The following is a 23,051-nucleotide window of genomic DNA, read 5'->3' as shown; positions in this document are numbered from 1 at the left end:
CTTGTTTATTGTTTAAAATTCCTTATTTATTGTTGGTGGTTGATTTTTGTATATTAACTTTTATTGCATAACATTGCTATAATCACTTACTAATTGTAGGACCAAGACAACTTTTTTTTCTTCTCTCAATCATTGTGTATCCATCTTTCACTCACTACTGCCTTACCTCAGTTCAACATTTGCAAATCTGGTGCTATTATTCATTAGAAATGGTCAGACTGTTTAAAAATATTCTAATTCTTTTTAACTGTGAGTTCAGCTAAGTGGAATTTATCATAATATGGGGATAGTGAGCATCATAGAAAACATGTATAACTGTACTGTGATTCTGCTTAAGGATCCCCTAAAGTTGCATAAATTGAGAAATGATAAATTCTTTCAAAACATAAGTTAATTGATTGGACTCTTCAAAAGTTTGCTCCGATGAAGTCAGTCATTGAAATGAATGTGTTAGAAAAATAGATCGTTCCTGAAACATAAAACTTTCTCCTTTTTTTAATGGGCTGTGTTTTTCAGAGAAGTTTTAGGTTTCTGCAAGTCTGAAAATTTCCCATATGCTTCCTACCATTGCATGACCCACAGCCTCCCTCTTGTTAGCATGTCCACCTAAGTGGGAAGTTAGAGTTAATAAGCCTACACCAATATATTATTATCACCTAGAACCCATAGTTTACATGAGGCTTCACTCTTAGTGTTGTACATTCTGTGGATTTGGACAAATGTATAATGACAAGAATCTGCCATTACAGTAAAGGCTCTCCTTTTTTTTCCTAAATAATCTCTTTGAAAAATTCTTTTTTCTTAGTCATGAATTCATCATTTCATAAAATTTTTAAAAATGTATATATTTTTTAGATATTGATGGACCTTTATTTTATTCATTTATTTATATGTGGTGCTGAGAATCAAATCCAGTGCGTCATACATTCTAGGCAAGTGCTCACCCCTGAACCACATCCCCAGCCCCATTTCATGATTTTTTATAAGCTAATTATTATATCCTTGTTTAAGATGGAGAATGCTTGGGAGCTGTGGTCTATCTATAGATATTCATAATACCTACTAAATTATAGATACTGTCTTATCATATTCTTTCACAGAGCTAAATTATCCTTTTACTTTGGAGAAAATAAATACCAATTATCTTGATGTATTGCCTCATGATGTAACATAAAGGGGGCCAGGGTTATGTTGTAAGCTAATTTTGTAATCTTGAGATAAGTCCCTGTATCTTGGTAAAAATGAAAAGATTAGATCTTCCCAATTTGAAATTCTATGATTGTTTCCTATCTTTGAATAAAAATCAAAGAAATTAATCTTGAGTGGTGGCTGGAGTGGTGGTAGGGAGGCTGAGGCAGGACAATCACAAGTTCGAGGCCAGCCTCAAGGCCAGCCTTGGGAACTTAGCCAGACCCTGTCTCAAAATAAAAAGGTCAGGGGTGTGGCTCAGTGGTAGAATACTTCTGGGTTAAAAAAAAAAAAAAAAAAAATCAAAGAAATTTGGACTAGTTTTTTTTCTCTTTCACCACCAACTGAATTTTTTTTTTTAAAGGAATCAGAAAAAGAACTAGAAGTTCTTACTTTCAGTGCAGTTTTGGACAGTTTAACCATTCTGGCCTTATTTCCTTACTCTACAAAATGATGCTAATCATGCCTACTTCAGAGCCAAGAATATTAAAATTGAATCACACGTAGAACTCTAAGGCCTAAATGAAGCAAAGCATAATCTTCATTCTTCATATACAAAAAAAAATTTTAATGGAAAACATCATTAGAGTATGAGCTGATGATATAAATAGAGACTAAAAGTCACGTTCCGTTTAGCCCAGGAATCACCGCTCTTTTAGGGAAGCATAGGAGATATTTCCCTGTGGGAAAGATGATCGTCTAGATGAAATCAGCACAAGTAAGAAAGCTTACTTCCTTACTTTAGGCAAGAATCGTTTTAATATTTGTACCACTTAGGTCTGCAAATTTGCCTCTCTGCATTTCTACCAAATCAAGCTATTTTCATTTCAGGGCATTCATGTATTAATGATTTTTTTCTTTGCTTAATAAGGCTGTCTTATCTTTATGATTTAAGAGTCATACAGAATTCACTTTTTTTTTTTGGTACTAGGGACAGAACCCAGGAGTACTTAACCACTGAGCCACATCCCTAGCCCTATTTTGTATTTTATTTAGAGACAGGGTTTCATTGAGTTGCTTAGGGCCTCATTAAGTTGCTGAAGCTAGCTTTGAACTTGCACTCCTCCTGCCGTGGCCTCCTTAGTTGCTGGGATTACAGGCATGTGCTACCACGCCTGGCCAGATTCACTTTTAAGAATTATACTCAAGTTTATACTGATTTTTTGTTTGTTTTACTAATAATTTCTTTCATGGCCAAATAAAAGTCAGATCTGTGTTTTCTTCTCCATTAAAAAAAAAAAAAAGTTAAAAGACAGAGTTTTAATAATTTTACCTACCAGTAAGTGTTCAAGCTGAAGCATTTGCTTTTCTGCCTTTAGGTGTGGCCCACCAGTGTTACCATGGTTTCATGAAGGCTGTCCAGGAAGGAAACATTCAGTGGGAGAGTCGGACTTATCCTTATCCTGGAACCCCAATCACTCAGCGGTTTTCACACAGTAAGTTTCTAGGTGAAAGCAAACCCCACCTGCTTCTCCTCATTTTCCAGAAACTATTTTGGTTGCATGTATGTTGTCTCACTTTTTTAATGAAGAGACTGTAAAATGAGAGTTTTAATTAAGTTTACAACCAGAAATAAGAAAATTGTGAACCTAAATATATTGTAAGAGCTGGGCATACAGCTCACTTGATTGCCTTGTGCCTAGACAAGGCCCCGGGTTTGATCCCTATCACCACAAATGAACAAATAAATAAATTGTAGGTGCTTTATTAATTATTTTATGTTCTGTTTTCTCACTGAATTTTTTTAAACTCCAAAGAAGTCAAGGCATTATATTTAGAATATTGAATATTTGACATCATGTGAGGGAAAATCAAAGGAAAGACAGGAAGATGTTTCTGAGATCCTGGCTTAGGGGTAGCCAGGTCCTAGCACTGAGTCTTAAGGTGACTGTTTTAAGAGAATATTTTATGCTCAACAAGCATGAAATTTGACTGAAGTTGCATAGCAATTTTGAATATGAAGGGTATTGATTATAAAATATGAATAGTAAAATTATAACTATACCAAATAGATGTGATTTAGTTTTTTTTTTTTTTTTTGTGGCCAATGGATCTTTTATTTATTTATATATGGTGCTGAGTATCGAGCCCAGGGTGTGCAAAGCAAGCGCTCTACCACAGAGCCACAACTCTAGTCCCTGTGATTTGGTTTTAAAAAATTATTCTAGAATTAACTTTCCCTTTTAATTGATTTTTTACGGACACTATCTTATTCTATTAGAATAATAGATTCATATCCTTCCATGAAAAGTAAGATGGAGCCAAACTTGATGGCATACACCTGTAATCCCAGCTACTTAGAAGGCTAAGGCAGGAAGATTACAAGTTCAAGGCCAGCCTCAGCAACTTAGTAAGACCCTATCTCAAAACAAAAAATAAAAAGCTGGGGATGTCACTCAGTGGTAGAGCACCCTGGGCTCAATCCTCAATATTGCATACACACACAAAGACCAAAATAAATAAAGAGTAATATGGAGATGTAGTGTGTTGTAGAACAGCAAAAGTATGTTTTTTAGTGGTTGCTTATAAAGAAGTTCATTGAGGGTAGGTGGAAAGGGACAGAGGGGACAGCGGATGAAGAGACAGCTTAGGAAGTTTCCATCATTGCTGCTATAATAGTATTACTTCCTTTTCAAAAACCAGTGCCTGTACATTGCCTATAAGATTTTCAAAGCTCTCCTTAATTTGGTCTATGCCTTAGTTTACTACCTCATCTCCCAGATTTTCCCAAGAGATCTCCTTTTCTTTTTTTTCATTTTTGATACCGGGGATTGAACTCAGGGGCACTTGACCACAGAGCCACATCCCCAGCCCTATTTTGTATTTTATTTAGAGACAGAGTCTCACTGAGTTGCTTAGCGCCTCGCTTTTGTTGAGTCTGGCATTGAACTCGAGATCCTCCTGCCTCAGACTCCCGAGATGCAGGGATTACAGGTGTGTGCCACCATGCCCAGCAAGATCTCCTCAACAAGCTGCCACTTAACCTTTGCTGTACTTGATTTCTTCTTCTAGAGTCTTCCCAACCCCTTGACTGAATCCTGCCTCTTCTTGAAGACTAAGTTCTAACACCTTCATGAAACATTTTCTCAACTTTCCAGCCCCTAGAACAACTTTTTCTATTCTGAGCTAACATAGGTATTATTGTCTGTAATACTAATTTAATTATTTGATAGTTTGTATGGATTGTCTTTTTTTTTTAAGAGAACTACATTTTGAACTCTTCATGAAGGACCATGTTTTGGTTATCCACGTTACATAAAAAGTTATTCCAAAGCTTAGCAGGTTAATACAATGTTTCTTAACTCCCAGAATTCATGAGGGTCAGGAATTTGGGCTTATCTGGGAAGTTCGGGCTCAGGGTGTCAAATGAGGTTGCTGTCTGTCTGTCAGCCAGGACTGTGGTCACCGGAAGATGTGTCTAGGGCTGGGGGAACTGCTTCTAAGCTCTCTCAAGAAATTGTCAACAAGTCCTTGGGTTCTTACTACGTGTACTCCATAGAGTTAGTTGCTCATAACTTTGTCAGCTGACTTCCCACAGAATGAATGACCTGAGAGAGAGACGCCAGGACGGAAGCCAAAATACCTTCTACAGTCTAATCTCAGAAGTGAGCTCATACCTTCTGTTTCTTGTTCACACAAGGACTGACCAGGGGCATAACTACCAAGAGGGCAGGATCATTGGGATCCGTCTTCAACTGACTGTCCCAGATCGTATGCTGTTCTCTTGTGTCCAGAGGCATTCAGTAAATAATCATGATTCATTTTAATTGGATCTAAGTAGGTCAGAGGAGCAGGGCAGACTGCTGCTTGCTTCCTGTTCTCAGGAGCTGTTTTCAGTTGTGCAGTTGTACCCCACCTAGAGCTGCAGCACTCAAGCAGTAAGCCCAGACCTCTGGGAGCAGGGTGCTCGTGACACCTGTTCAGGAACTCTCTGGACTTGAGACTGGCGATTTGTTTTCAACTGTGAGTGTGTGACGTGACGGACACTGTGATCACAGGAATAGCTCAGTGCCACTCCTTCGATCAGTAGCAGTTCACCCATCACTGCCTTTCCCCTGTTAGTGCCAATGCCAGCACAGTTCAGAAGGCGAGTGTTGTCACTACTGTTGTCACATAAAAATAGTTTGAGCTGGCCGTGGTGGCACATGCCTGTAATCTCAGCTACTCAGGAGCCCAGTTTGGGTCTGTCTATCTGTCTGTCTGTCTGTCTGTCTCTCTCTCTCTCTCTCTTTCTCGGGGGGTGTGGGGGGTTACTGGGGATTGAACCCAGGGTTACTCAACCATTGAGGCACATCTCTAGCTCTTTTTACTTTTATTTTGAAACAGGGTCTCACTTATTTGCTTAGGGCCTCCCTAAGTTGTTGAGGCTGGCCTTGAACCTTCAGTCCTCCTGCCTCAGCCTCCTGAGTTGCTGAGTCTGAGGCGTGTGCCACCATGCCTGGCAAGACCCTGTCTCAAAAAAGAAGGAAAAGTAAATCACAGAAGAACCCATATTAAGTTCAGCATTTATCACTGAAAGGGTATGACTTAATTTACAGGCAATTGAATAAAAGGATAAAATTTCTGAAGACTATTTTTTGAAACAAGTAGTTTTAGAACTCTTCAGAAGTTGAATGAATCTGGGTATATTAGCCTCATGTTATTGTAATGAAATACTTGAGGCACTTAAATTTCAAAAGACTTATTTTGCACATGGTTCTAGAGGTTCCAATTCAAGATCTGGAGGCCCAAGTGTTTAGGCTTCTGGCAAGACTGGCACATCTTGACAGGAGTGTATGGTGGAGAAGCTGCTTACATCCTGAACCAGGAAGCAAGAGACAAACAGACTGGGATTCCACAGTCCTCTTCAAGGGCATGCCGCCAGTCACCTAAGGGCCTCCCACTTGGTCCACAGAACCTCCCAAAGAGCTACCCTGTTTTAGCAGGTTGGTCCAGTCTAACACATGACCTCTGGGGGACACCGTCCATATTCAGACTGTAACACTGGGTGAAATAGAAACCACATTAGAAAATAAATATTCCATTGTGAATGATTACTTCAGCAACAGCTAAGCTTTCTTATGAAAAAGGAAAAGAATATTTTTTAGTTAATTAGCTTTTGCCGATGGCATTGCCACGAAGCAGAGGCACTTGTTTGAAGGGGCAGCGCAAAGAAATAATTCATTGAGGAAGCCTACAGAACTTCAGAAGTTAGTGAATTTGTATTCTTTAAAACATTTTTCAGTCTCCATTTGAAGTCCAAGAAAAGGTACCATAAATACATATTTTTTAGTCTGTGTCTATAATCATCTCCTTTGATCGTCATTGTTCTCTTTCTTGTGTCTCTGCGTACTGTCTTTGACTAGCCAACTGGCAAGTGGAGGGGACCATTATAGGCGAAAGGGCAGGTTTCGCTTACTTAAGTTGTTGTCTTCTGTTTGGTGGTACCAGGGGTTGAACCCAGGGCTTCATCCGTGCTAGGCAAGTGCTCCGCAAGTGCTCTGCTACTGAGTCACATCCCAGCCCTTTTGTATTTTTGTTTTATTTTGGGACAGGGTCTCCTTCAGTTGCCCAGGCTGGCCTTGAACTTAGGATCCTCCTGAGTAGCCAGGATTACAGGTGTGTGGCACCATGTAGGAGATGACAGTTTTCAGAATAGGTTGAGAACAAAGAATTCCTTTGATTTCTTTCCTTAGCTCCTCCTTCTTTCTATTCTGTTTTCCTCCTTGATCTCAGTTTCCATTCCTATCTCTAATTCATATTGAACTCGAGATCTGCATTTCTAATTCTTTGCTTTTGTTACCATAGAGATACTAGATGTTTCATATTCAGTTAGCTAAAAGTGGAACTCAGTAATTCCCCCCAAATTTTCTCCTTACCTAATTTAGTTCATGTCATTATCATTTTCTTAGTTACACACACTTGAAATCTCGGCTTCATCCTCAGTTCCTCTCCTTCCCTCTATTAACACGATTCAAATCCTGTTAATGCTGTCTTATCTTCCTCATACCTCTCCTTTTTTCCTGTCATCCTAATCCACAAACTAATCATTGCATCTTTAAGTCATCACCGTACAGTTTTTCTTTTCTTTTTCTTTTTTTTGTGGTGCTGGGAATCAAACTCAGGACTTTACACATGTTAGGCAAGTGCCCTACCACTGAGCTGCGCACCTAACCCACAATACACTTTTTTTAAAAACCAAAATCCACCACTGTGCTATATCCTCCGTCCCTTTTAAAATTTTTATTTTGAGACAGGGTCTTGCTAAATTGTTGGGGCTGACCTTGAACTTGTAATCCTTCTGCTTCAACCATTAGGATTACAGGTGTGCGCCACCATGCGCAGCTCACCCTACACTTTTTTTTTCCCCACAGTACACTTTTAATGGTCTTGCTTTTCTTCTCTCTTCATCTGAATCAAGACCAGATACTACTGTCTAAAATTGGGGATAATGTCATCTCCTATGGAAATGGGTGAGGTCATTTATTTTATTTTATTTTATTTTTTGTCTTGACTACAAAGCAGGACAGGCATTTACTTAGTAAGGGCCAGAGATGCTGAATGTCCTACAGTGATTGGAAGGATCTACACACAGTTAATTGCTGCACACAGAGGATTGTTCTGTTCAGAATGACAGGAGCCCATTCTGGAGACACAGCATATTGGAACATAGAACTGCCTTTCATTCCTCTGCCAAAAAAGCTCCTGCCCTCCTGCGCTGCATGTAGACATTTCCACTCCGCCTGACTTTCAAGGCTCCAGGTGGCCTTTTCAGCCAGGCTACAGCCACCAGAGCTTCCTCATAATGTCTCGGATGTCCCTACTGTGTGGCTTAGCTTGGAAGCCCTGGTTTCATTCTCTGGCCTCCTCTCTCCTGTTCCTTTTTCATTCCTACACTTGTTTACCCTTGTTAATTGACTGAAAGCGTCCTGTCCTCTAAAATTCATCTCAGAGATGAGCCATGTCACATTTTTCACAAATTGCTCTCAAATTCCCTACCACGGAGATTAAGCTCTTTTCCTCCTCTGCTGTTCTCCCCGGGTACATTGTTCATACCTTCCTCATGTTTATTACATTTGTCTCTACCATTGTCTGTATAAGAGATGCATCAGAAGAAGAAAGAACTTTGGACTTGGGAATCAAATTCCTTGACCCCCCCTGACCCACAGTTTCTTCATCTGTAAAATGTACATGGCATTTTACTGATGTGCAGAGTTGCTGAAAAATGTATTTGAGGAACTACTTAATATGTTTTAAGTCATTAAATGGTGGGGAAACGATGATGTCTCCTCCATGAGGTTGTCTTCTGCTTTAGGACAGGCAGGCTTCTTGTCTTAGACATCCTTGTACTTTTTCATAGCACCCAGTTTATACTTGATACCTAATAAATTTGATATCAATAAATTTTAAAAGCTTTGTGGATTTAAGCACAACAAAATTGTGCAGTACAGAGTTTTTCCTATATAAAAGTCTGAGACCAAAAGGGCAGGTGAAGTGAAAAGGCCAGTCCCCCTAGCTGTTTGGTGAGTATTTGGTGAGTGTGTGCATGGCAGCCTTGATTAATGTGGGATATCCTTTTCTGATTCGTTTGCACCAGGGATTGAACCCAGGGGTACACCATTATCCAGCTAAATCCCCAGCCCTTTTTATTTTTTATTTTGAGACAGGGTCTTGCTAAGTTGCTGAGGCTAGCCTCGAACTCGCAAACTTCCTTCAGCTACCTCCCAAATATTTGATATTGCAGGCTTGTACCACTGCACTTGGTTGGAACCTTTTCATGTTGATATAAAGGTTTATTGAGTTTCCAACATTATGCTTTGGAAAAATGTTAGTGTTTAGGCTTCCAGTAAGGTCAGGTAGTTCCACATCCTGACAGTCCTGCTTTGGCAGGAGCCAGCAGGCCCAGGTTGGATAACCACCCTTGCCTGTTCCAGAGTTATGTAATTACAGACCTTATCAAATATGTTCTGGCTTGTTGGTGTGAGAAACAGAGAACAGCACAGTCTCTGTAAGCATGGGATAAGTGCCTGAGGGCCTTTCCCTGGAGACAGGCGGGGAAACAAAGGAGAATTTAACATCTGAAAGTGCAAAAGTTAGAATGTACAGGTCACTCAGGAAGAGCCTAGCGAGTGTACCTTGCAGCAGGGGAAATACGCAACTACTGAAGGATCTTGCACTTCATGATCATAGTACACCACAAAAATATTCAGAACGGTGAAGAGCTGCTTGCGTGTCGTGTTTAATCGTGACTGTCTGACTTGATTTTGAATAGGGACTATGAGATGGTACCTGCACATGGAGCAGTCAAACCCGTTTTAGAGAATTTGAAGAGATTTAATGCGGAACAAACAGTCTTGATACTTCTGGGCGCAGTATTCGTACTGTATTGACAGCACACTCCAGCAGCCTAGCTGTTCTGAAAGGAAGGCCTTTTCTTTGGGTGGAGAACTTGAGTGAAAGGGAAGTGGCTGCTTGAGCACGGCGATCGCTCAGATTCTGGTTTCTCCTCAGAGGCCCGGCTGAGCCTGTCGGGTGTTCCCATGAAGTCAGCATGCAGGAGTCTGAGGTAAAAAGAGGCAGTGAGCAAAGTTTAGCAGGATGCTTGAAATAGTTGAATGCATCATTGATTGCTACTTTCTCATTCCATTATATCTGAGTTCTGAACATAGCTACCTAGATTCCCTGCCTTTTTTTCTCCAGCTCCAATGATAATTGACTGCTGATCATTGAAAATCCAGTTGGGTGTGAAACTTGCTATTTCAGATCCCATTGGCTTTGCATACTTTGGGCTGTACCTTCCTCTTCCAGAAACCTTTGTTTGCTCAAAGAGAAGCAGGAAAATGCCTATTGCCCTATTTTACTATAGGATTAAAATACATATAGTAAGGACCTCCTGGGACCCTGCTGTAGGCTGGGTTCTCAATCCAAATAGAGAAGAAGAATGCTATCTCTCTGAAAAATAAAGACATTGTGCTTTTTGCTACATGAAGGAAGCAGATACTGAGTTTTATCTGTGAGGAATGGGGAAACATAAACTAGCCCTTGACTCTGTGTATGCATTGGTGGGTTTTTAGTTTTTGTTTTGTTTTCTGGTACTGGATTTTGAACCCAGAGTCACTCTAGTACTGAGCTACATCCCAGGGCTTTTTATCTTTTATTTTTGAGACAGGGTCTCTCTAAGTTGCCCAGGTTGGCTTCAAACTTGTGATCTTCCTGCCTCAGCCTTCCAAGTAGCTGGGATTACAGTAATGTGCCACCATGCCCAGCACTCTTGACTCTTTTTTAATTATGAAATTATGAATTTGTCTTATTAGACATCATTATAATGGATACCAATTAAGGTTTTAGAACCATAGACCATAGATAATTTCTGTTCTGGAGGTCTGGATGATCCAAAGACGAGGACTGTTCTTTTATGCCCAGCATCAGTTGCTCCAGTTCAAAAGTGCCCATTTGCTGGGATTGCTAGTTCAATGTAGGTCTGAGAAGACCAAGATTTCTGGTGTCGAGCCCTTCAGTAGAGATCAGAATGTGGCTCCAGTAATTAGTCTTTTGTTTGTCTAAAGTCCTCTAACTTCACCTTTTTTTATTTGCAGTTCTTAGCAAATCTGAAACAGGAGCAATGGAAATTTATTAGACTTAATAAACATTCTTGGTATGTGGGTTAAAAAAATGATAAAACTATGGAAATTATTTTTAAAGGTAAGGAGTCAATGGAAGATGTGAGACCATTTACATCTTCATGTGCCTTCATGGGGTGAGCTCAGGGCTGTAATAAATTCTGCAAGGGCAAGCCCATTGAACACTAGAGGGTGTCTCATACCTTCGTGTCTGTTTCTCTGCTTTCTCCAATCACTGAAAAGCCTGCAGCTCCATTAGTGCAGAGTGCTGGCAGTCAGACCATTCGAATCTGCTCACCGACTGGGATGACTGCGTGTGATGCCTAGTCACACTGCTGCTGCCTCGTGTCATTTTCTGACTTGGCCTTCCTAGCGCAGTCCTTTTTTTTTATTTTTAATTTTGTCTTAGTTGTAGATGGACACAATACCTTTAACAGATTAATTTATTTTTATGTGGTGCTGAGGATTGAACCCAGTGCCTCATATGGCTAACCTAGTGCTCTCCCACTGAGCCACAACCCCAGCCCCCTAGTGCAGTCATTAAAGAGCCTAACTAAAGGACTGGGAAGATAGCTCAGTTGGTAGAGTGCTTTGCCTTGCAAGCACAAAGCCCTGGGTTCCATCCCCAGCACCGCAAAAAAAAAGAAAAGAGCCTAACTAAAGAAAAAAAGAGGGTTACTCTCAGAACTAGTACATATCACAAAGGTCATTATGGTAGTGGCATTGACTGATCGATAGTAGTACTATTTTTCCTTTCCTTCCCTCCCTTGGTGCTGGGCATTGAACCTAGGGCTTCCCACATGTTAGGTGGTAGAAATACCAAGGTGCCCAAGAAATCAAACGTGTGTCTGGAAATGGGTCGGCAAGGTTAAAAAAAAAAGTTATTCTTCTGCAGAAGGGTGTTCCCAGAGGCCAGCAAGCAAGCACATCTGGGCACCCAGTCCACCTGGTTTTATCACTGATGAAGCACTGCCCCTTGCTGTCATAGGAAGAGTTCCAGGGTACAGTCTACACAATCAGGCTATTTAAAATTGGGGAGGGTACAGAAAAGGGCCACAGTTGTGGTTGGATACCTTTTAGGGAATCTATTTCTGTATGTATATATGTATACATTGAACCCAAGGGCACTTAATCACTGAGCCACATTCTATCTTATTTGTTTGTTTGTTTGTTTATTTTGGTGCTGAGGATTGAACCCAGGCCTTGTGCTTGCGAGGCTCCATCCTTTAAAAAAAAAATGTTTAATTTAGAGATAGGGTCTCACTAGTGGCTTTACAGCCTAAGTTGCTGAAGTTGCCTTGAGCTAGCAGTCCTCCTGCCTCAGCCTCCTGAGCTGCTGGGATTACAGGTGTGCACCACCACGCCCGGCTCTGTTAGGGAATGTAAAAGTGGCTCCATTCTGACCATATGGTTTCCTAACTTAAGACAGCTCCATCATACACGTGAAATATAAGTTCAAGTTAACATGCTTGTGTTTCATTACAGGTTTAACTTTGATAGAGAAGAAAACATAAATTTTACAATGACATGTGCTTTACCACTGAGCTCCATCATCAGTCCCTCTTTACAATTTTATTTTGAGATAGGATCTTGCTAAATTGCTCAGGCTGGCCTCAAATTTGTGATCCTCTGGCCTCAGCCTCCCAAGCAGCAGGACTACAGATGTGTTTCACCATGCCCAGTGTGGTCTTTGCATTTTAGGGTAATAGCCCTTCTTATAGTCTGCCTCTTCTTCTTAGGAATGTTGATATGTACATAATCATCTAATTTAAAAGGCTCTTCTCTGAGACCTTGGTGCTTTTTAAAGGTTTCTTAACTGCGCCAGTTTTCTAGTTGGCACCAACCAGCATACCTTTTGGAGTTTTTGGTAGCCTGAACTTAATAACTTGCCTGCTTTTTTGCTGTTGTTGTTGTTGCTTTGGGACCAGATCAAGATCACATTACTAAGTTCCCTGGCTGTGCTTTGGAATTCATAAAAGCGGTATTGTTTTAGTCATATTGATCTTTAGGTATGGTTACTTCATGTCATTGAAAAAATTGTTTTCACAGTTGTCACTGCATTTCATAAGGAGGTTTGTGTATTGTTTTCCTCTTCAGGTTTCATTTGAAAATCAAAACAAAAATAATAGGAGGCGGGATGGAGGAGAGGAGTGGGAGGGCAGAGGACATCTCAGAACCATCTTGGCCTTGCTCTGGAGGATATTGATACGGATTTAGATTGTTTACTCATTGAGCACCCTTAATCTGAATTCTCTTGTGCTCTTGCTAGAATTAGTCTGTCTTATTTAATGACATCATTGTCACTTGCTTACTGTGCTCAGAAATAAAAAATTCATGGCTTTTCTCTGGGTCTTGTTTTAAAGGGTAATATGATTGATGAACCTAAGGACAAGAGCTGGTTAAAGATATTTGTTACCTACTAAACAAGTTGCTTAATATGTAGAATATTTGTGTTTTTAAAAAATATAGACTATGGTTTAAGTGTTGAAAATTAAGCAGCAGTTACTGATTTGTTGTTTTCTTATAGGTGCATGCTATTATGATGCTAATCAGTCTATGTATGTGTTTGGAGGCTGCACCCAGAGCAGCTGCAATGCTGCCTTCAATGACCTCTGGAGACTTGACCTAAATAGCAAAGAATGGATCCGACCTCTGGCTTCAGGTAAGACACAAATGCTGATCTTTGCCTTCTTACCAGGTAATTCCCTTGGCATGGAAATTCTACCCGATCTTTTTTGGTGTTGGTCTCAAGCACAGGTCACTGGGGTTCCAAGTCTCTTGTCAAATATGCTATATAAATACTAAGATTAATATGCTTGTGTAAGTCTCTGATTTTTAAAAAGTTATACTTCATCATTAGTTTTGGTGCCTTGCCAAAATCATAATGCTACTGTGTGAATTTGTTTGTGTGCTTTTCTCAAGTACTTGTACAGTTGTGATATGCTATGAGGTTGAAGTGAGTGTAGAAACAAAGTCGTGAGAACTGTAGTTGACTGACAGAAGCTATTGTCCCAGGGCTAGGTCTCTGAATATCTTTTGTTCTTGCCAGCTCAGATATTTGGGGAGTGTATGGGACATGCCTCTGCTAGTTACTCCTAACTCAGGAGTGTGGGAAGATTCCACAGTAGGTACATTCCTGCCCTGCTCTGCCAGAATTTTGGCAGAGTGAAACTAGATATTTTTTTCTTTCTTATTTAACCTTTCCTGGAGGAAAAAAGTAAAAACACAGTTGAGTTTGCACTCACAAGACAGGGCAATTTGAAGGGACTCAGTTAGGATTAGAGGGCTGGTACAATGGAGAAATACAGTCCTGTCAATATAAGGTGTTCTACGAGATTTGTTGGCAAACTTTTCTCAGAACATTCTTTATTTAGCTTTTCAAGGCTAGAGCTCAGTGTTAGGGCTAAGGAGACATGGGTTTTCCATGGCGGGTTCCTTATTTATTTGAGCCTTGACTTTACTACTTTGATTACTAGATTGTAGGCAACATGACCTTCCCAGTCCACTTGAAAACATCTACTCCTACTCCATACATTTTCTCACGAAGGTGCACCAACCTGCTCATATTTAAAGAACTGGTCATTTTGCCAGGAAACAAAGCCCATGTCCAGTCCAGCACCATTCCTAAAAGACCATGTTAAATGAAGTGTTTTGCCCCCCTAAAGCTGAACGCTCCTGTTCCTTCCCTGTGTGATGGACAGAGGGGAGCCTAGGGACAGGACACTTACTGGGCAGAGCTGGGTTTTGTGCAGAAGATCTGTATTAAGATTATTGGAAATAGGAGGAAATGGTAATCTTACTGAAACTTGGAAGGTTGGTACTGTATTACCCTCAGAGTTTTGTTCTACAGAAGGTCTCTTTTCTTGTCCCTGTGCAGTGTCAATATTTGGAGTGCCTGATTCTCAATGTGGGTCTTGTTAATGGAAGCATCTTATTGCCATTGTACTTGGTATTTTGTCCAGCCTCACGTCAGGGCAGCTTTGATTGTTCCAGTCACAAAATAGAAATACTGCCTTTCTCTGTTTGAGACCAAGCGTGATGCCTTTGATAACTGGGCCTGGGTGTGGCCCTGTGTTGTGGAAATGGAGTTCTGGGATCTCTGTAGCCTGGTACTGCCTCTCCTGTTTTCCCTGTAAGATGGACCTGGGGCTTTTTTGTGTTGTTGGAGGGTTTTATTGTTGTATTGTTTGCATGTGTTTGGTTTTCAGTGCTGGGATTAGAACCAAGGCCTCTACGTGTTCTAGGCAAGTGCTCTGAGGGACCTCCCAGCACAGGAGGGTTTTTAAAAAATCACTAAGTTTAAAGGCTGCACTTTAAAATTCCCATGGTAGAGAAGTGTTGAAGAAGTAACTGGTTTGGCAATTCAGATTCTATATAGAACATTTAGAATGTTCCCTTTTTAAAATATGTAAGTTTCCAATGTTTTATTTTCTAACAGTCTCTCAGAGAATCTTGCTGCTGCCTCACCCTAATCCACAATTAATGCCTAGGTCCAAGGGTGGGGGGAGCCGAACTTTTTGAAATGTTTGCTTTACAGAAACAATGGTTTAATAAAGAGTCCTGTGAGATTTTCATTTAGGCAGAAATCCCATGGGAAGATTGCCTGAAGGAATGTTTCTGTCCTGAGTTGCAACCAGAATCACTTCCTGACGGAGACCTCAGTGGGTCCACATGTCTTGGTGCTCCTGACTTGCCCGCTTTAGAGCTTAGAGGCAGATAGTTGGAGGATGGCGAGGGGAGAGTGTTACCTTCTCCTTTCGGTCACAGCTAAAGGGTAGTCTTACAGAGTTTGTGTGCAAGCAGCAATAGTAACTTTAACAGCACTCAGTCTTCAGAAGTGTCCTTGTTGGAGAAGTAGTGTCTATGGGTCCAGCAGGTAGGGCACTTGTGGTTGGCAGCAGTCTGGATACAGACTCTACCTGCATTAGATGTCTTCATTTTTTTTCTTTCTTTCTTTCTTTCTTTCTTTCTTTCTTTCTTTCTTTCTTTCTTTCTTTCTTTCTTTCTTTCTTTCTCTTTCTTTCTTTCTTTCTCTCTCTCTCTCTTTCTTTTTTTTTTAAACTTTTATTTGAGACAAGGTCCAAGTTGTCTAGGCTATCCTTGAACTTGGAATCAGCTTCTGGATGGCTGGGATTACAAGAATGTACCACCACACCCACCCGTCAGATGTCTTTTTATGTATGCATTTGATTATATCACACAGGAGCCTGGAGCATTCTTACCTTGATTGGTCTCTTAGCTCAGGCTGCCATAGACTGGGTCTTAAACAACAGGAATCCATTTCTTGCAGTTTGGGGTCTTGCCTTTCAGCTGCCAGCCAGGTCAGGTTCTGGTGAGGTGCCTCCTCCTGGCTTTCAGCTGTGACATGATAGAAGTGCTCCATCTAGAGGCAGGGTGGTGGTGGCTCTGGGAGTGGCAGCTCTTAAAGCTGACAGACCTTCAGCTCATGCTTCTCAGGCAACTCCAAGGCCAGGTACTCCTCCTGGAGCTATAAGGTGACTGTAAAGAAACAAAAAGCAAGTAAGAAAATCATTAGAAGTTACAAAGGAAACGAGAAATGAAATACAGAGTAAGAAGGAGAGAGCTACTTTATAAACAGGAGATGTTTGTTTTTATTTTTTGGCTGAGACCTAATGAACAGTGAGTGGAGGTGAGTAAGAATAGATTGTGCAAAGATCCTAGGGCAGCAAAGAATAGGACATGCTAGAAGAACTGAAGGCAGATTTTTGTATGTGTAGCATAATAAGCAATTTGCAGAGTGATACAGATGGAGTTGAAATATAGACAGGAGCCAGCTCATTATTCGCAGGCCAGGGTGGGGATTCAGAAACCTTTGAGATTTTTTTAGAGGTTTATAGTTATACTTATTAGTTGGGTTCATCCTGATAAGAGAGGAGTACAGTGATTCAATTTACACTTGTTAGCCAGGCGCAGTGGTGCATGCCTGTAATCCCAGCAGCCAGGAGGCTGAGACAGGAGGATCTCGAATTCAAAGCCTGTCTCAGCAACAGCGAGGCACTAAGCAACTCAGTGAGACACTGTTTCTAGATAAAATGAAATAGGGCTGGGGATGTGGCTCAGAGCCCCTGAGTTCAATCCACAATAGCTTCCCCCCGCAAAAAAAAAAAAAAAAAAAAAAAAAAAAAAAAAAAAAAAACCCACTTGTTGCTCTTTAGGAATGAAGGCAGGCAAGAAAGTAAAGCAGAGAGAACAGATAGGAAGCTTTCAAAGCAAGTACGAGTAAGCCTGCGGATGCAGTGGAGCATGCATATAATCTCAGCTACTTGGGCAGCTGAGGCAGGAGGATTGCAAATTTGCGGCCAGCCTGGGCAATTTAGTGGGACCCAGTCTCAAAATTAAAAAGTAAAAAAAGATTGGAGTTATAGCTCAGTGATTGAGTACCTCTGGGTTCAATCCCCAGTACTGTTAAAAAAAAAAAAAAAAAAAAAAGAATCAGATGAATATGATCGAGCCAAAGGACGATCATGGTTTGGGTGTGCAGTGTGAAGGAGAGGAGTTGGGCTTAATGCTTCTATTTTTTAGCCTGGGCATTTGAAAGGGTACAGTTGCTATTAACTGAGATAGGGAAGACTGAGTGGAGTGGTAAGGATTGGGAAGGAACAGAAAAAAATGAGAAATTCTGTTTGAAGCATGTGAAGTTTGAGGTGCCTAGTAGGACATCCAGGAGGACATGTGGGCACCTGGAGTCCAGGGGAGGCCCACCGGCTAGAGAGAGCCACAGAGGCATCACTGAGCAGAGGTGGAGTTAAAGCCTTGAGAGTAGATAAGGTGAGGTGAGCAAGGGAGTGAGTGAAGAGAAGAGGTCAGGAACCAAATCCAGAGGCTCCAGCACGTGCAGTGCAGGGGACTAGAAAAGTAGCGCCCGTGCAGGAGGAAGGCCCTGGGATGTGCTGCCCTTGGGAAGTGCTTCCAGGAGAGCAGAATGTGACCAGCACGTCAGAGCGATATGGAGACTGAGACTTGGTCTTGAATTTTATAAATAGAATATAGTGAGTGATAAGGATGAAAAGCTCAGTGCAACAGTCTTAATGGGAAGAGTTGAGGAGAGCCAGGGGTGCAGCTCGGTGGTAGAGTGCTTACCCAACATGCACAGGGCTCTGAGTTCATCCCCAGCACTGCAAAAGTAACCCATGAAACCCAAAATTAATTAATTAATGAAGTTTTGGTGAGTTTGGTGCTAAGTGAAGGAAGATATAAGGTTGCAAATTGTATAGATGTTGATACGCTATAGGAATGATCTAGAGGGAGGAATTGGTTTGGAAGGAGAGGGAGCATTGGTAGAGCGGTGTTTTAGAGTGGTGAGAAAGGCAGCATGAAGCAGGGATTGCATGGAGATGGGACGACTGACCGTCGTTCATCTGCAGGAACAAGAGGGAAAGGGCGACTGCAGAGGCTGGGAGTGGAACTGGACGAGGTCTCTGCTGACTGCTGCATCACTCAGGTGAGATAATTGAGGGTGGAGCGAACAGAGCCATTGGCAGTTCTGGCCAGTGATCGTAAAGGTGTAATTGTACACATAGCTCTGGTCTTTGCCGAGTGGTTCCAGGAAGTTGAATGTTTTACCTTCTCGTGTTGTACAAAGTTAACACTTTAATTCTTAATCAGATTTTTTTGGCTCAGCCTGTATTCAGTTCCCAAGGCAAATAAACAGTTCTTTTATCAGGTACTTTGAAAGACTAATGTTTAAACCACTCTTTCTTAAATGAATTACCTTTATTCAAACCGAGGCTAATTTTTCCACCTTTTTAATATGCAGTCATCATAAGTCACCAGGTGTGGTGGTGCACACCTATAATCCTAGTAGTTTGGAGACCAAAGCAGGAGGATCATGAGTTCAGAGCCAGCCTCAGCAACTTACTGAGGCCCTGAGCAACTCATTGAGACCTTTTCTCTACATAAAATATAAAAAGGGGATATGGCTCAGAAGCTAAGCACCCTGGGTTCAATCCCCAGTACCAAAAAAAAAAAAAAAAAAAAAATCTTAAGGATAATCCTACAACCATTTACAGAAGGAGAACAAACTTTCCACAATTAAAGAGTCTGTAAATATTGTTGGAGTCTATAAATGTTAGGTAAAGATTAAGAGCTGTCTGTCACCTCTTATAATTAGTCCTGGGTCACAGTTGATTCGCCCACCACTTTCTCCCCACCTAACCACCTTTTCCAAGATTTTTTCCCTTTCCATCACACATGCAATTCTGAGTGATGGCTTGTGGGTTCAGGCTCTTTGTTTTAGAAAAATGCTATCAAGGACAAAGGTACACAGTCTAGATACCTCTTCCACTCCTGGCTTTGCCATTCCTCAGCTGCTTGCCGAAACAGGAGATCCAAGATGGCAGACTAGAGGGAGGCTGCATTTCTTGTCGCTCTGTAACTCTGGTTTCAAGCAGAGGATATCTGTTTCTTGGTGAGACAAATTTTGCTACTTATTCATCCCTTGCTGTTTATCCCATTTGTCTGCTGTGATCACCTGCAGTCTACCAGCATATTGACACCTTTTTTGAGTACAGATTGCTCACTGTCAGGCGCCTATCATCCGCCATTTGCCTGCCTCTTGCCTGTCCATCGCCTGTCTTACTCCTATCCATCACCCAGTACACGAGGTTCACCTCCTGATCGTCTGACAACAGTCCGCAAACCGATCACCGACCGCCAGTGGAGCACCAGCTGCCTGCTGCTGCCTGGAAGTTCACTGTGATAGTACCTGCAGGTTTGGTTACACATGGCTGCCGCCATTTTGAGACAACAGCCAGGCCCCGAAGGACCCCTGACCGGACTGACTGAGCCCTGTCTCCAGGATCCCTGAGCCCTACCAATCACTCCCTGCCTCTGGGGCCCTCACATCGACTGACTGCTCCCTGCCCCCAGGACCCCCAGACCAACTGACTGCACCCTATCACCGGATCCCAGGCCGATTGATTGCACCCAGCCTCCAGGAACCCACAACTACACCAAACACACCCGACCTCCAGGACCCCTGCCTGACCAACCGCATCCCGCCTCCACAGGACCTCCTGCTGACCACGTCCACACCCTGAGCTGCAGCTCCCCATTTGCCAACACATTTGGAAGCCAGAGCTGCCATCTTGGATAATCCTGGAAGCCATTGCAACCATCTTTAGGTGGGGCAAATCCCATCCTGAGATGCCTGCTGGAGACTTGAAGCTCATTGTCAGGTACCTCTCATGCATCAGGCTACTGAACACTGGGAGGTTTCATTACTATATGACTGTTATACTGTAGATTTTCTTTTTTCTCCTTATAGACAAAATTTAAGTTTTTATTTCTTTACTTTTCTTGCTCTCTTTTCCTTTTGTTTACCTGTTCCCTCAGAGTCTCTCTCCCGTTTTTGCATGCTAACATCCAACTTCTTTTGATTACACTCTCACCCTTTCTATTATCTAGAACTTCTGTATATTCTTTTCTTATCCCATTAACAGCCACATTATACATCCCTCTGCATCCTCTTTGTCCTCCATTAGAAACTGCAGACCTTATTGCAAATCTGTTTGTTTTACTGAAGATAATATTTGAACTCATTCTGTTTATTATGACAATTTTGTTATTGTCCTCATAGGGGCTATTTGGTCTAGGATTGCATAGTGTCTGAATTGGGCACTGCTAATATTGATCTCCCCTTAAAGAAAGGGTTTTGGAAACCTATAGGGCCACTATAAGCCTAGAGGGGGAAATCTGCAATACCCCAGATCTGCACTTCTAGAGGGGAAGATACATGAACAACATGAAAAAACAAGGGAAGAAAATGATCCAAACAAATCTAGATTCTATAGTAATAGAATCCAATGACAGTGTGTTAGAAGAAATGTCAGAAAAGGACTTCAGATTATACATGATTAAGATGATTTGTGAAGCCAAGGATGAGATAAGAGAGCAAATGCAGGCAATGAATGATAATACCAATAAGCTGAAGGAGCACCTGCAGGAAGCAAAAGACCATTTCAACAAAGAGATAGAGATTCTCAAAAAAAAACCAAACAGAAATCCTTGAAATGAAGGAGACAATAAACCAAATAAAAAACTCAATGGAAAGCATCACCAAAAGACTAGACCACTTAGAAGACAGAACCTCAGACAATGAAGACAAAATATTCAATCTTGAAAATAAAGTTGCCCAAACAGAGAAGATGGTAAGAAATCATGAACAGAATCTCCAAGAACTATGGGCCATCATGAGAAGACCAAATTTAAGAATTATTGTGATTGAGGAAGGCACAGAGATACAAACCAAAGGAATGAACAACCTATTCAATGAAATAATATCAGAAAATTTCCCAAACCTGAAGAATGAAATGGAAAATCAAATACAAGAGGCTTACAGAACACCAAATGCACAAAATCACAACAGGTCCACACCAAGGCACATTATAATGAAAATGCCTAACATTCAAAATAAAGATAATATTTTGAAAGCTGCGAGAGAAAAGCATCAAATTACATATAGGAGGAGACCAATATGTATAGCAGCCGACTTCTCAACCCAGACTCTAAAAGCTAGAAGGGCCTGGAACAACAATTTCAACCTCTGAAAGAACATGGTTACCAACCAAGAATCCTATACCCAGCAAAACTAACCTTCAGATTTGAAGATGAAATAAAATCCTTCCATGATAAACAAAAGTTAAAAGAATTTACAAATAGAAAGCCTGCACTACAGAATGTTCTCAACAAAATCTTCCATGAGGAGGAAATGAAAAACAACAATGTAGGTCAGCAAAGGGAGGAACTATCTTAGAGAAAAACCACTCAAAGGAGAAACCAAGTCAACTTAAAAACCAAAAATAAGCCAAATGACTGGGAATACAAATCATATCTCAATAATAACCCTGAATGTTAATGGCCTCAGCTGCTTGCCTCTGAACTTCGTCACTTTTGCATTCTTTGGGCCTTGATTTCCTTCTTTTTAAAAAGAGGAAGAGATAAGCTTACTGTTCCTAGAATACAGAAGTAACAGTTGCCTGCATCCAGATTATCTGAAAGCTAACTTAACCAATAGATCCCTTCGCCCTGTAGCAGACTCACTCACTAATCTTAGCGGTTGAGGATAGGTTGGTGAATCTGCATTTTAAAAAAGGTAAAATATCCCCATTGACTCTGCACACAGCTAAATTGTAGAAATCCTGGAACCTTACTATGTCTTTTTTGCTTTGTGCAGTCTGTGAGCTCACTCAGCATTGTTACGGTGTAGGAGTTGGGTGTGTGAGGTGCCAAACCGGGCTCTTTGACTCTGGTTAAGGAAGAAACCCTGCCACCCTGTGCTCTCCTGTTTGCTGCCTTTTGCCCCAATTAGTGGGAAGTGGCCTACTGCCCAAGGAAACGTGTGTAGACCTTGAGAGGGTTTTAGAGACAGGTATTGTTTGTCCTAGATTTTTAATACATTCTGTCTAACTTTCATACCAACCTGATTAGGATGGGACTACACTTATCCTCATGTTGGCAGAAGAGGAAACTGAAACTCAGAATTACCTTGTGATTTACCTAACTAGATCATACAGCCAATAAGTGATGTAGCAGAGTTTGAAACTCAGGTTTTGTCTCTAAACCCAGGCTCTTTCCACCAAGCCATACTGTGAGCCAAACTTCATTTTTTTTGTATGATTTATTTCACATGACCAATTTTTAAAACTCTTAGATTTTTATAATAGAACAGAGTTCCCATGTACCCCTTCCCAGTTTTTTTCTATTATTAACATCTTACATTAATATAGTAGACTGTAACAATTAATAAACCCTGTTGATACATTATTGAGTTCATACTTTATTGAGATATTCTGATTTATTTTCCCTAATGTTCATTTTCTGTTCTAAGATCCCTCCTTGATATGTTTCATTTAGATCTTTTTGCCTCTTCTTTTGACTATAGCAGTTTATAACACTTTGCTTTTGATGATCTTGGCAGTTTTGAGGAATACTGGTCAGGTATTCTGTAGACTGAACTTCAGTTTAAATTTGTCTGTTTATCTTATGGTGAGCCTGGAGTAATAGAGTGTTTTGGGAGGAAGACCTCAGAATTAACATGCCATTCTCTTCACACCAGATCCAGAGTACATATTGTTGCCAAGCACAGTGGGACATCCTGTAATACCAGGGACTCAGGAGGCTGAGCAGGAGAATAACAAGTTTGATGCCAGACTCAACAACTTAGACTGTGTATCAATATAAAAAAATAAAAGGGCTGCAGATGTGTAGCTTGTGGTAAAGTGCCCCTGTGTTCAGTCCCCAACA

General features: G+C 41.1%; 1 protein-coding gene across 1 annotated transcript in view; it reads left to right on the top strand.

Moving 5' to 3' along the window:
* The window catches only part of FBXO42 (F-box protein 42), a 98,979-nt gene that overhangs the window by 41,837 nt on the left and 34,091 nt on the right, over positions 1-23,051 (top strand). The window contains exons 3-4 of the mRNA XM_079117359.1: positions 2,508-2,624; positions 13,315-13,449. Coding sequence (XP_078973485.1) covers positions 2,508-2,624; positions 13,315-13,449 — 252 coding nt within the window. The remainder of the gene's footprint in view (positions 1-2,507; positions 2,625-13,314; positions 13,450-23,051) is intronic.

This window comes from Sciurus vulgaris, assembly GCF_902686455.1.
Source record: "Sciurus vulgaris genome assembly, chromosome: 1".
Taxonomy (NCBI): domain Eukaryota; kingdom Metazoa; phylum Chordata; class Mammalia; order Rodentia; family Sciuridae; genus Sciurus; species Sciurus vulgaris.
Note: the sequence above shows the minus strand (reverse complement) of the source record. Positions and strands in the feature narration are given on the sequence as shown.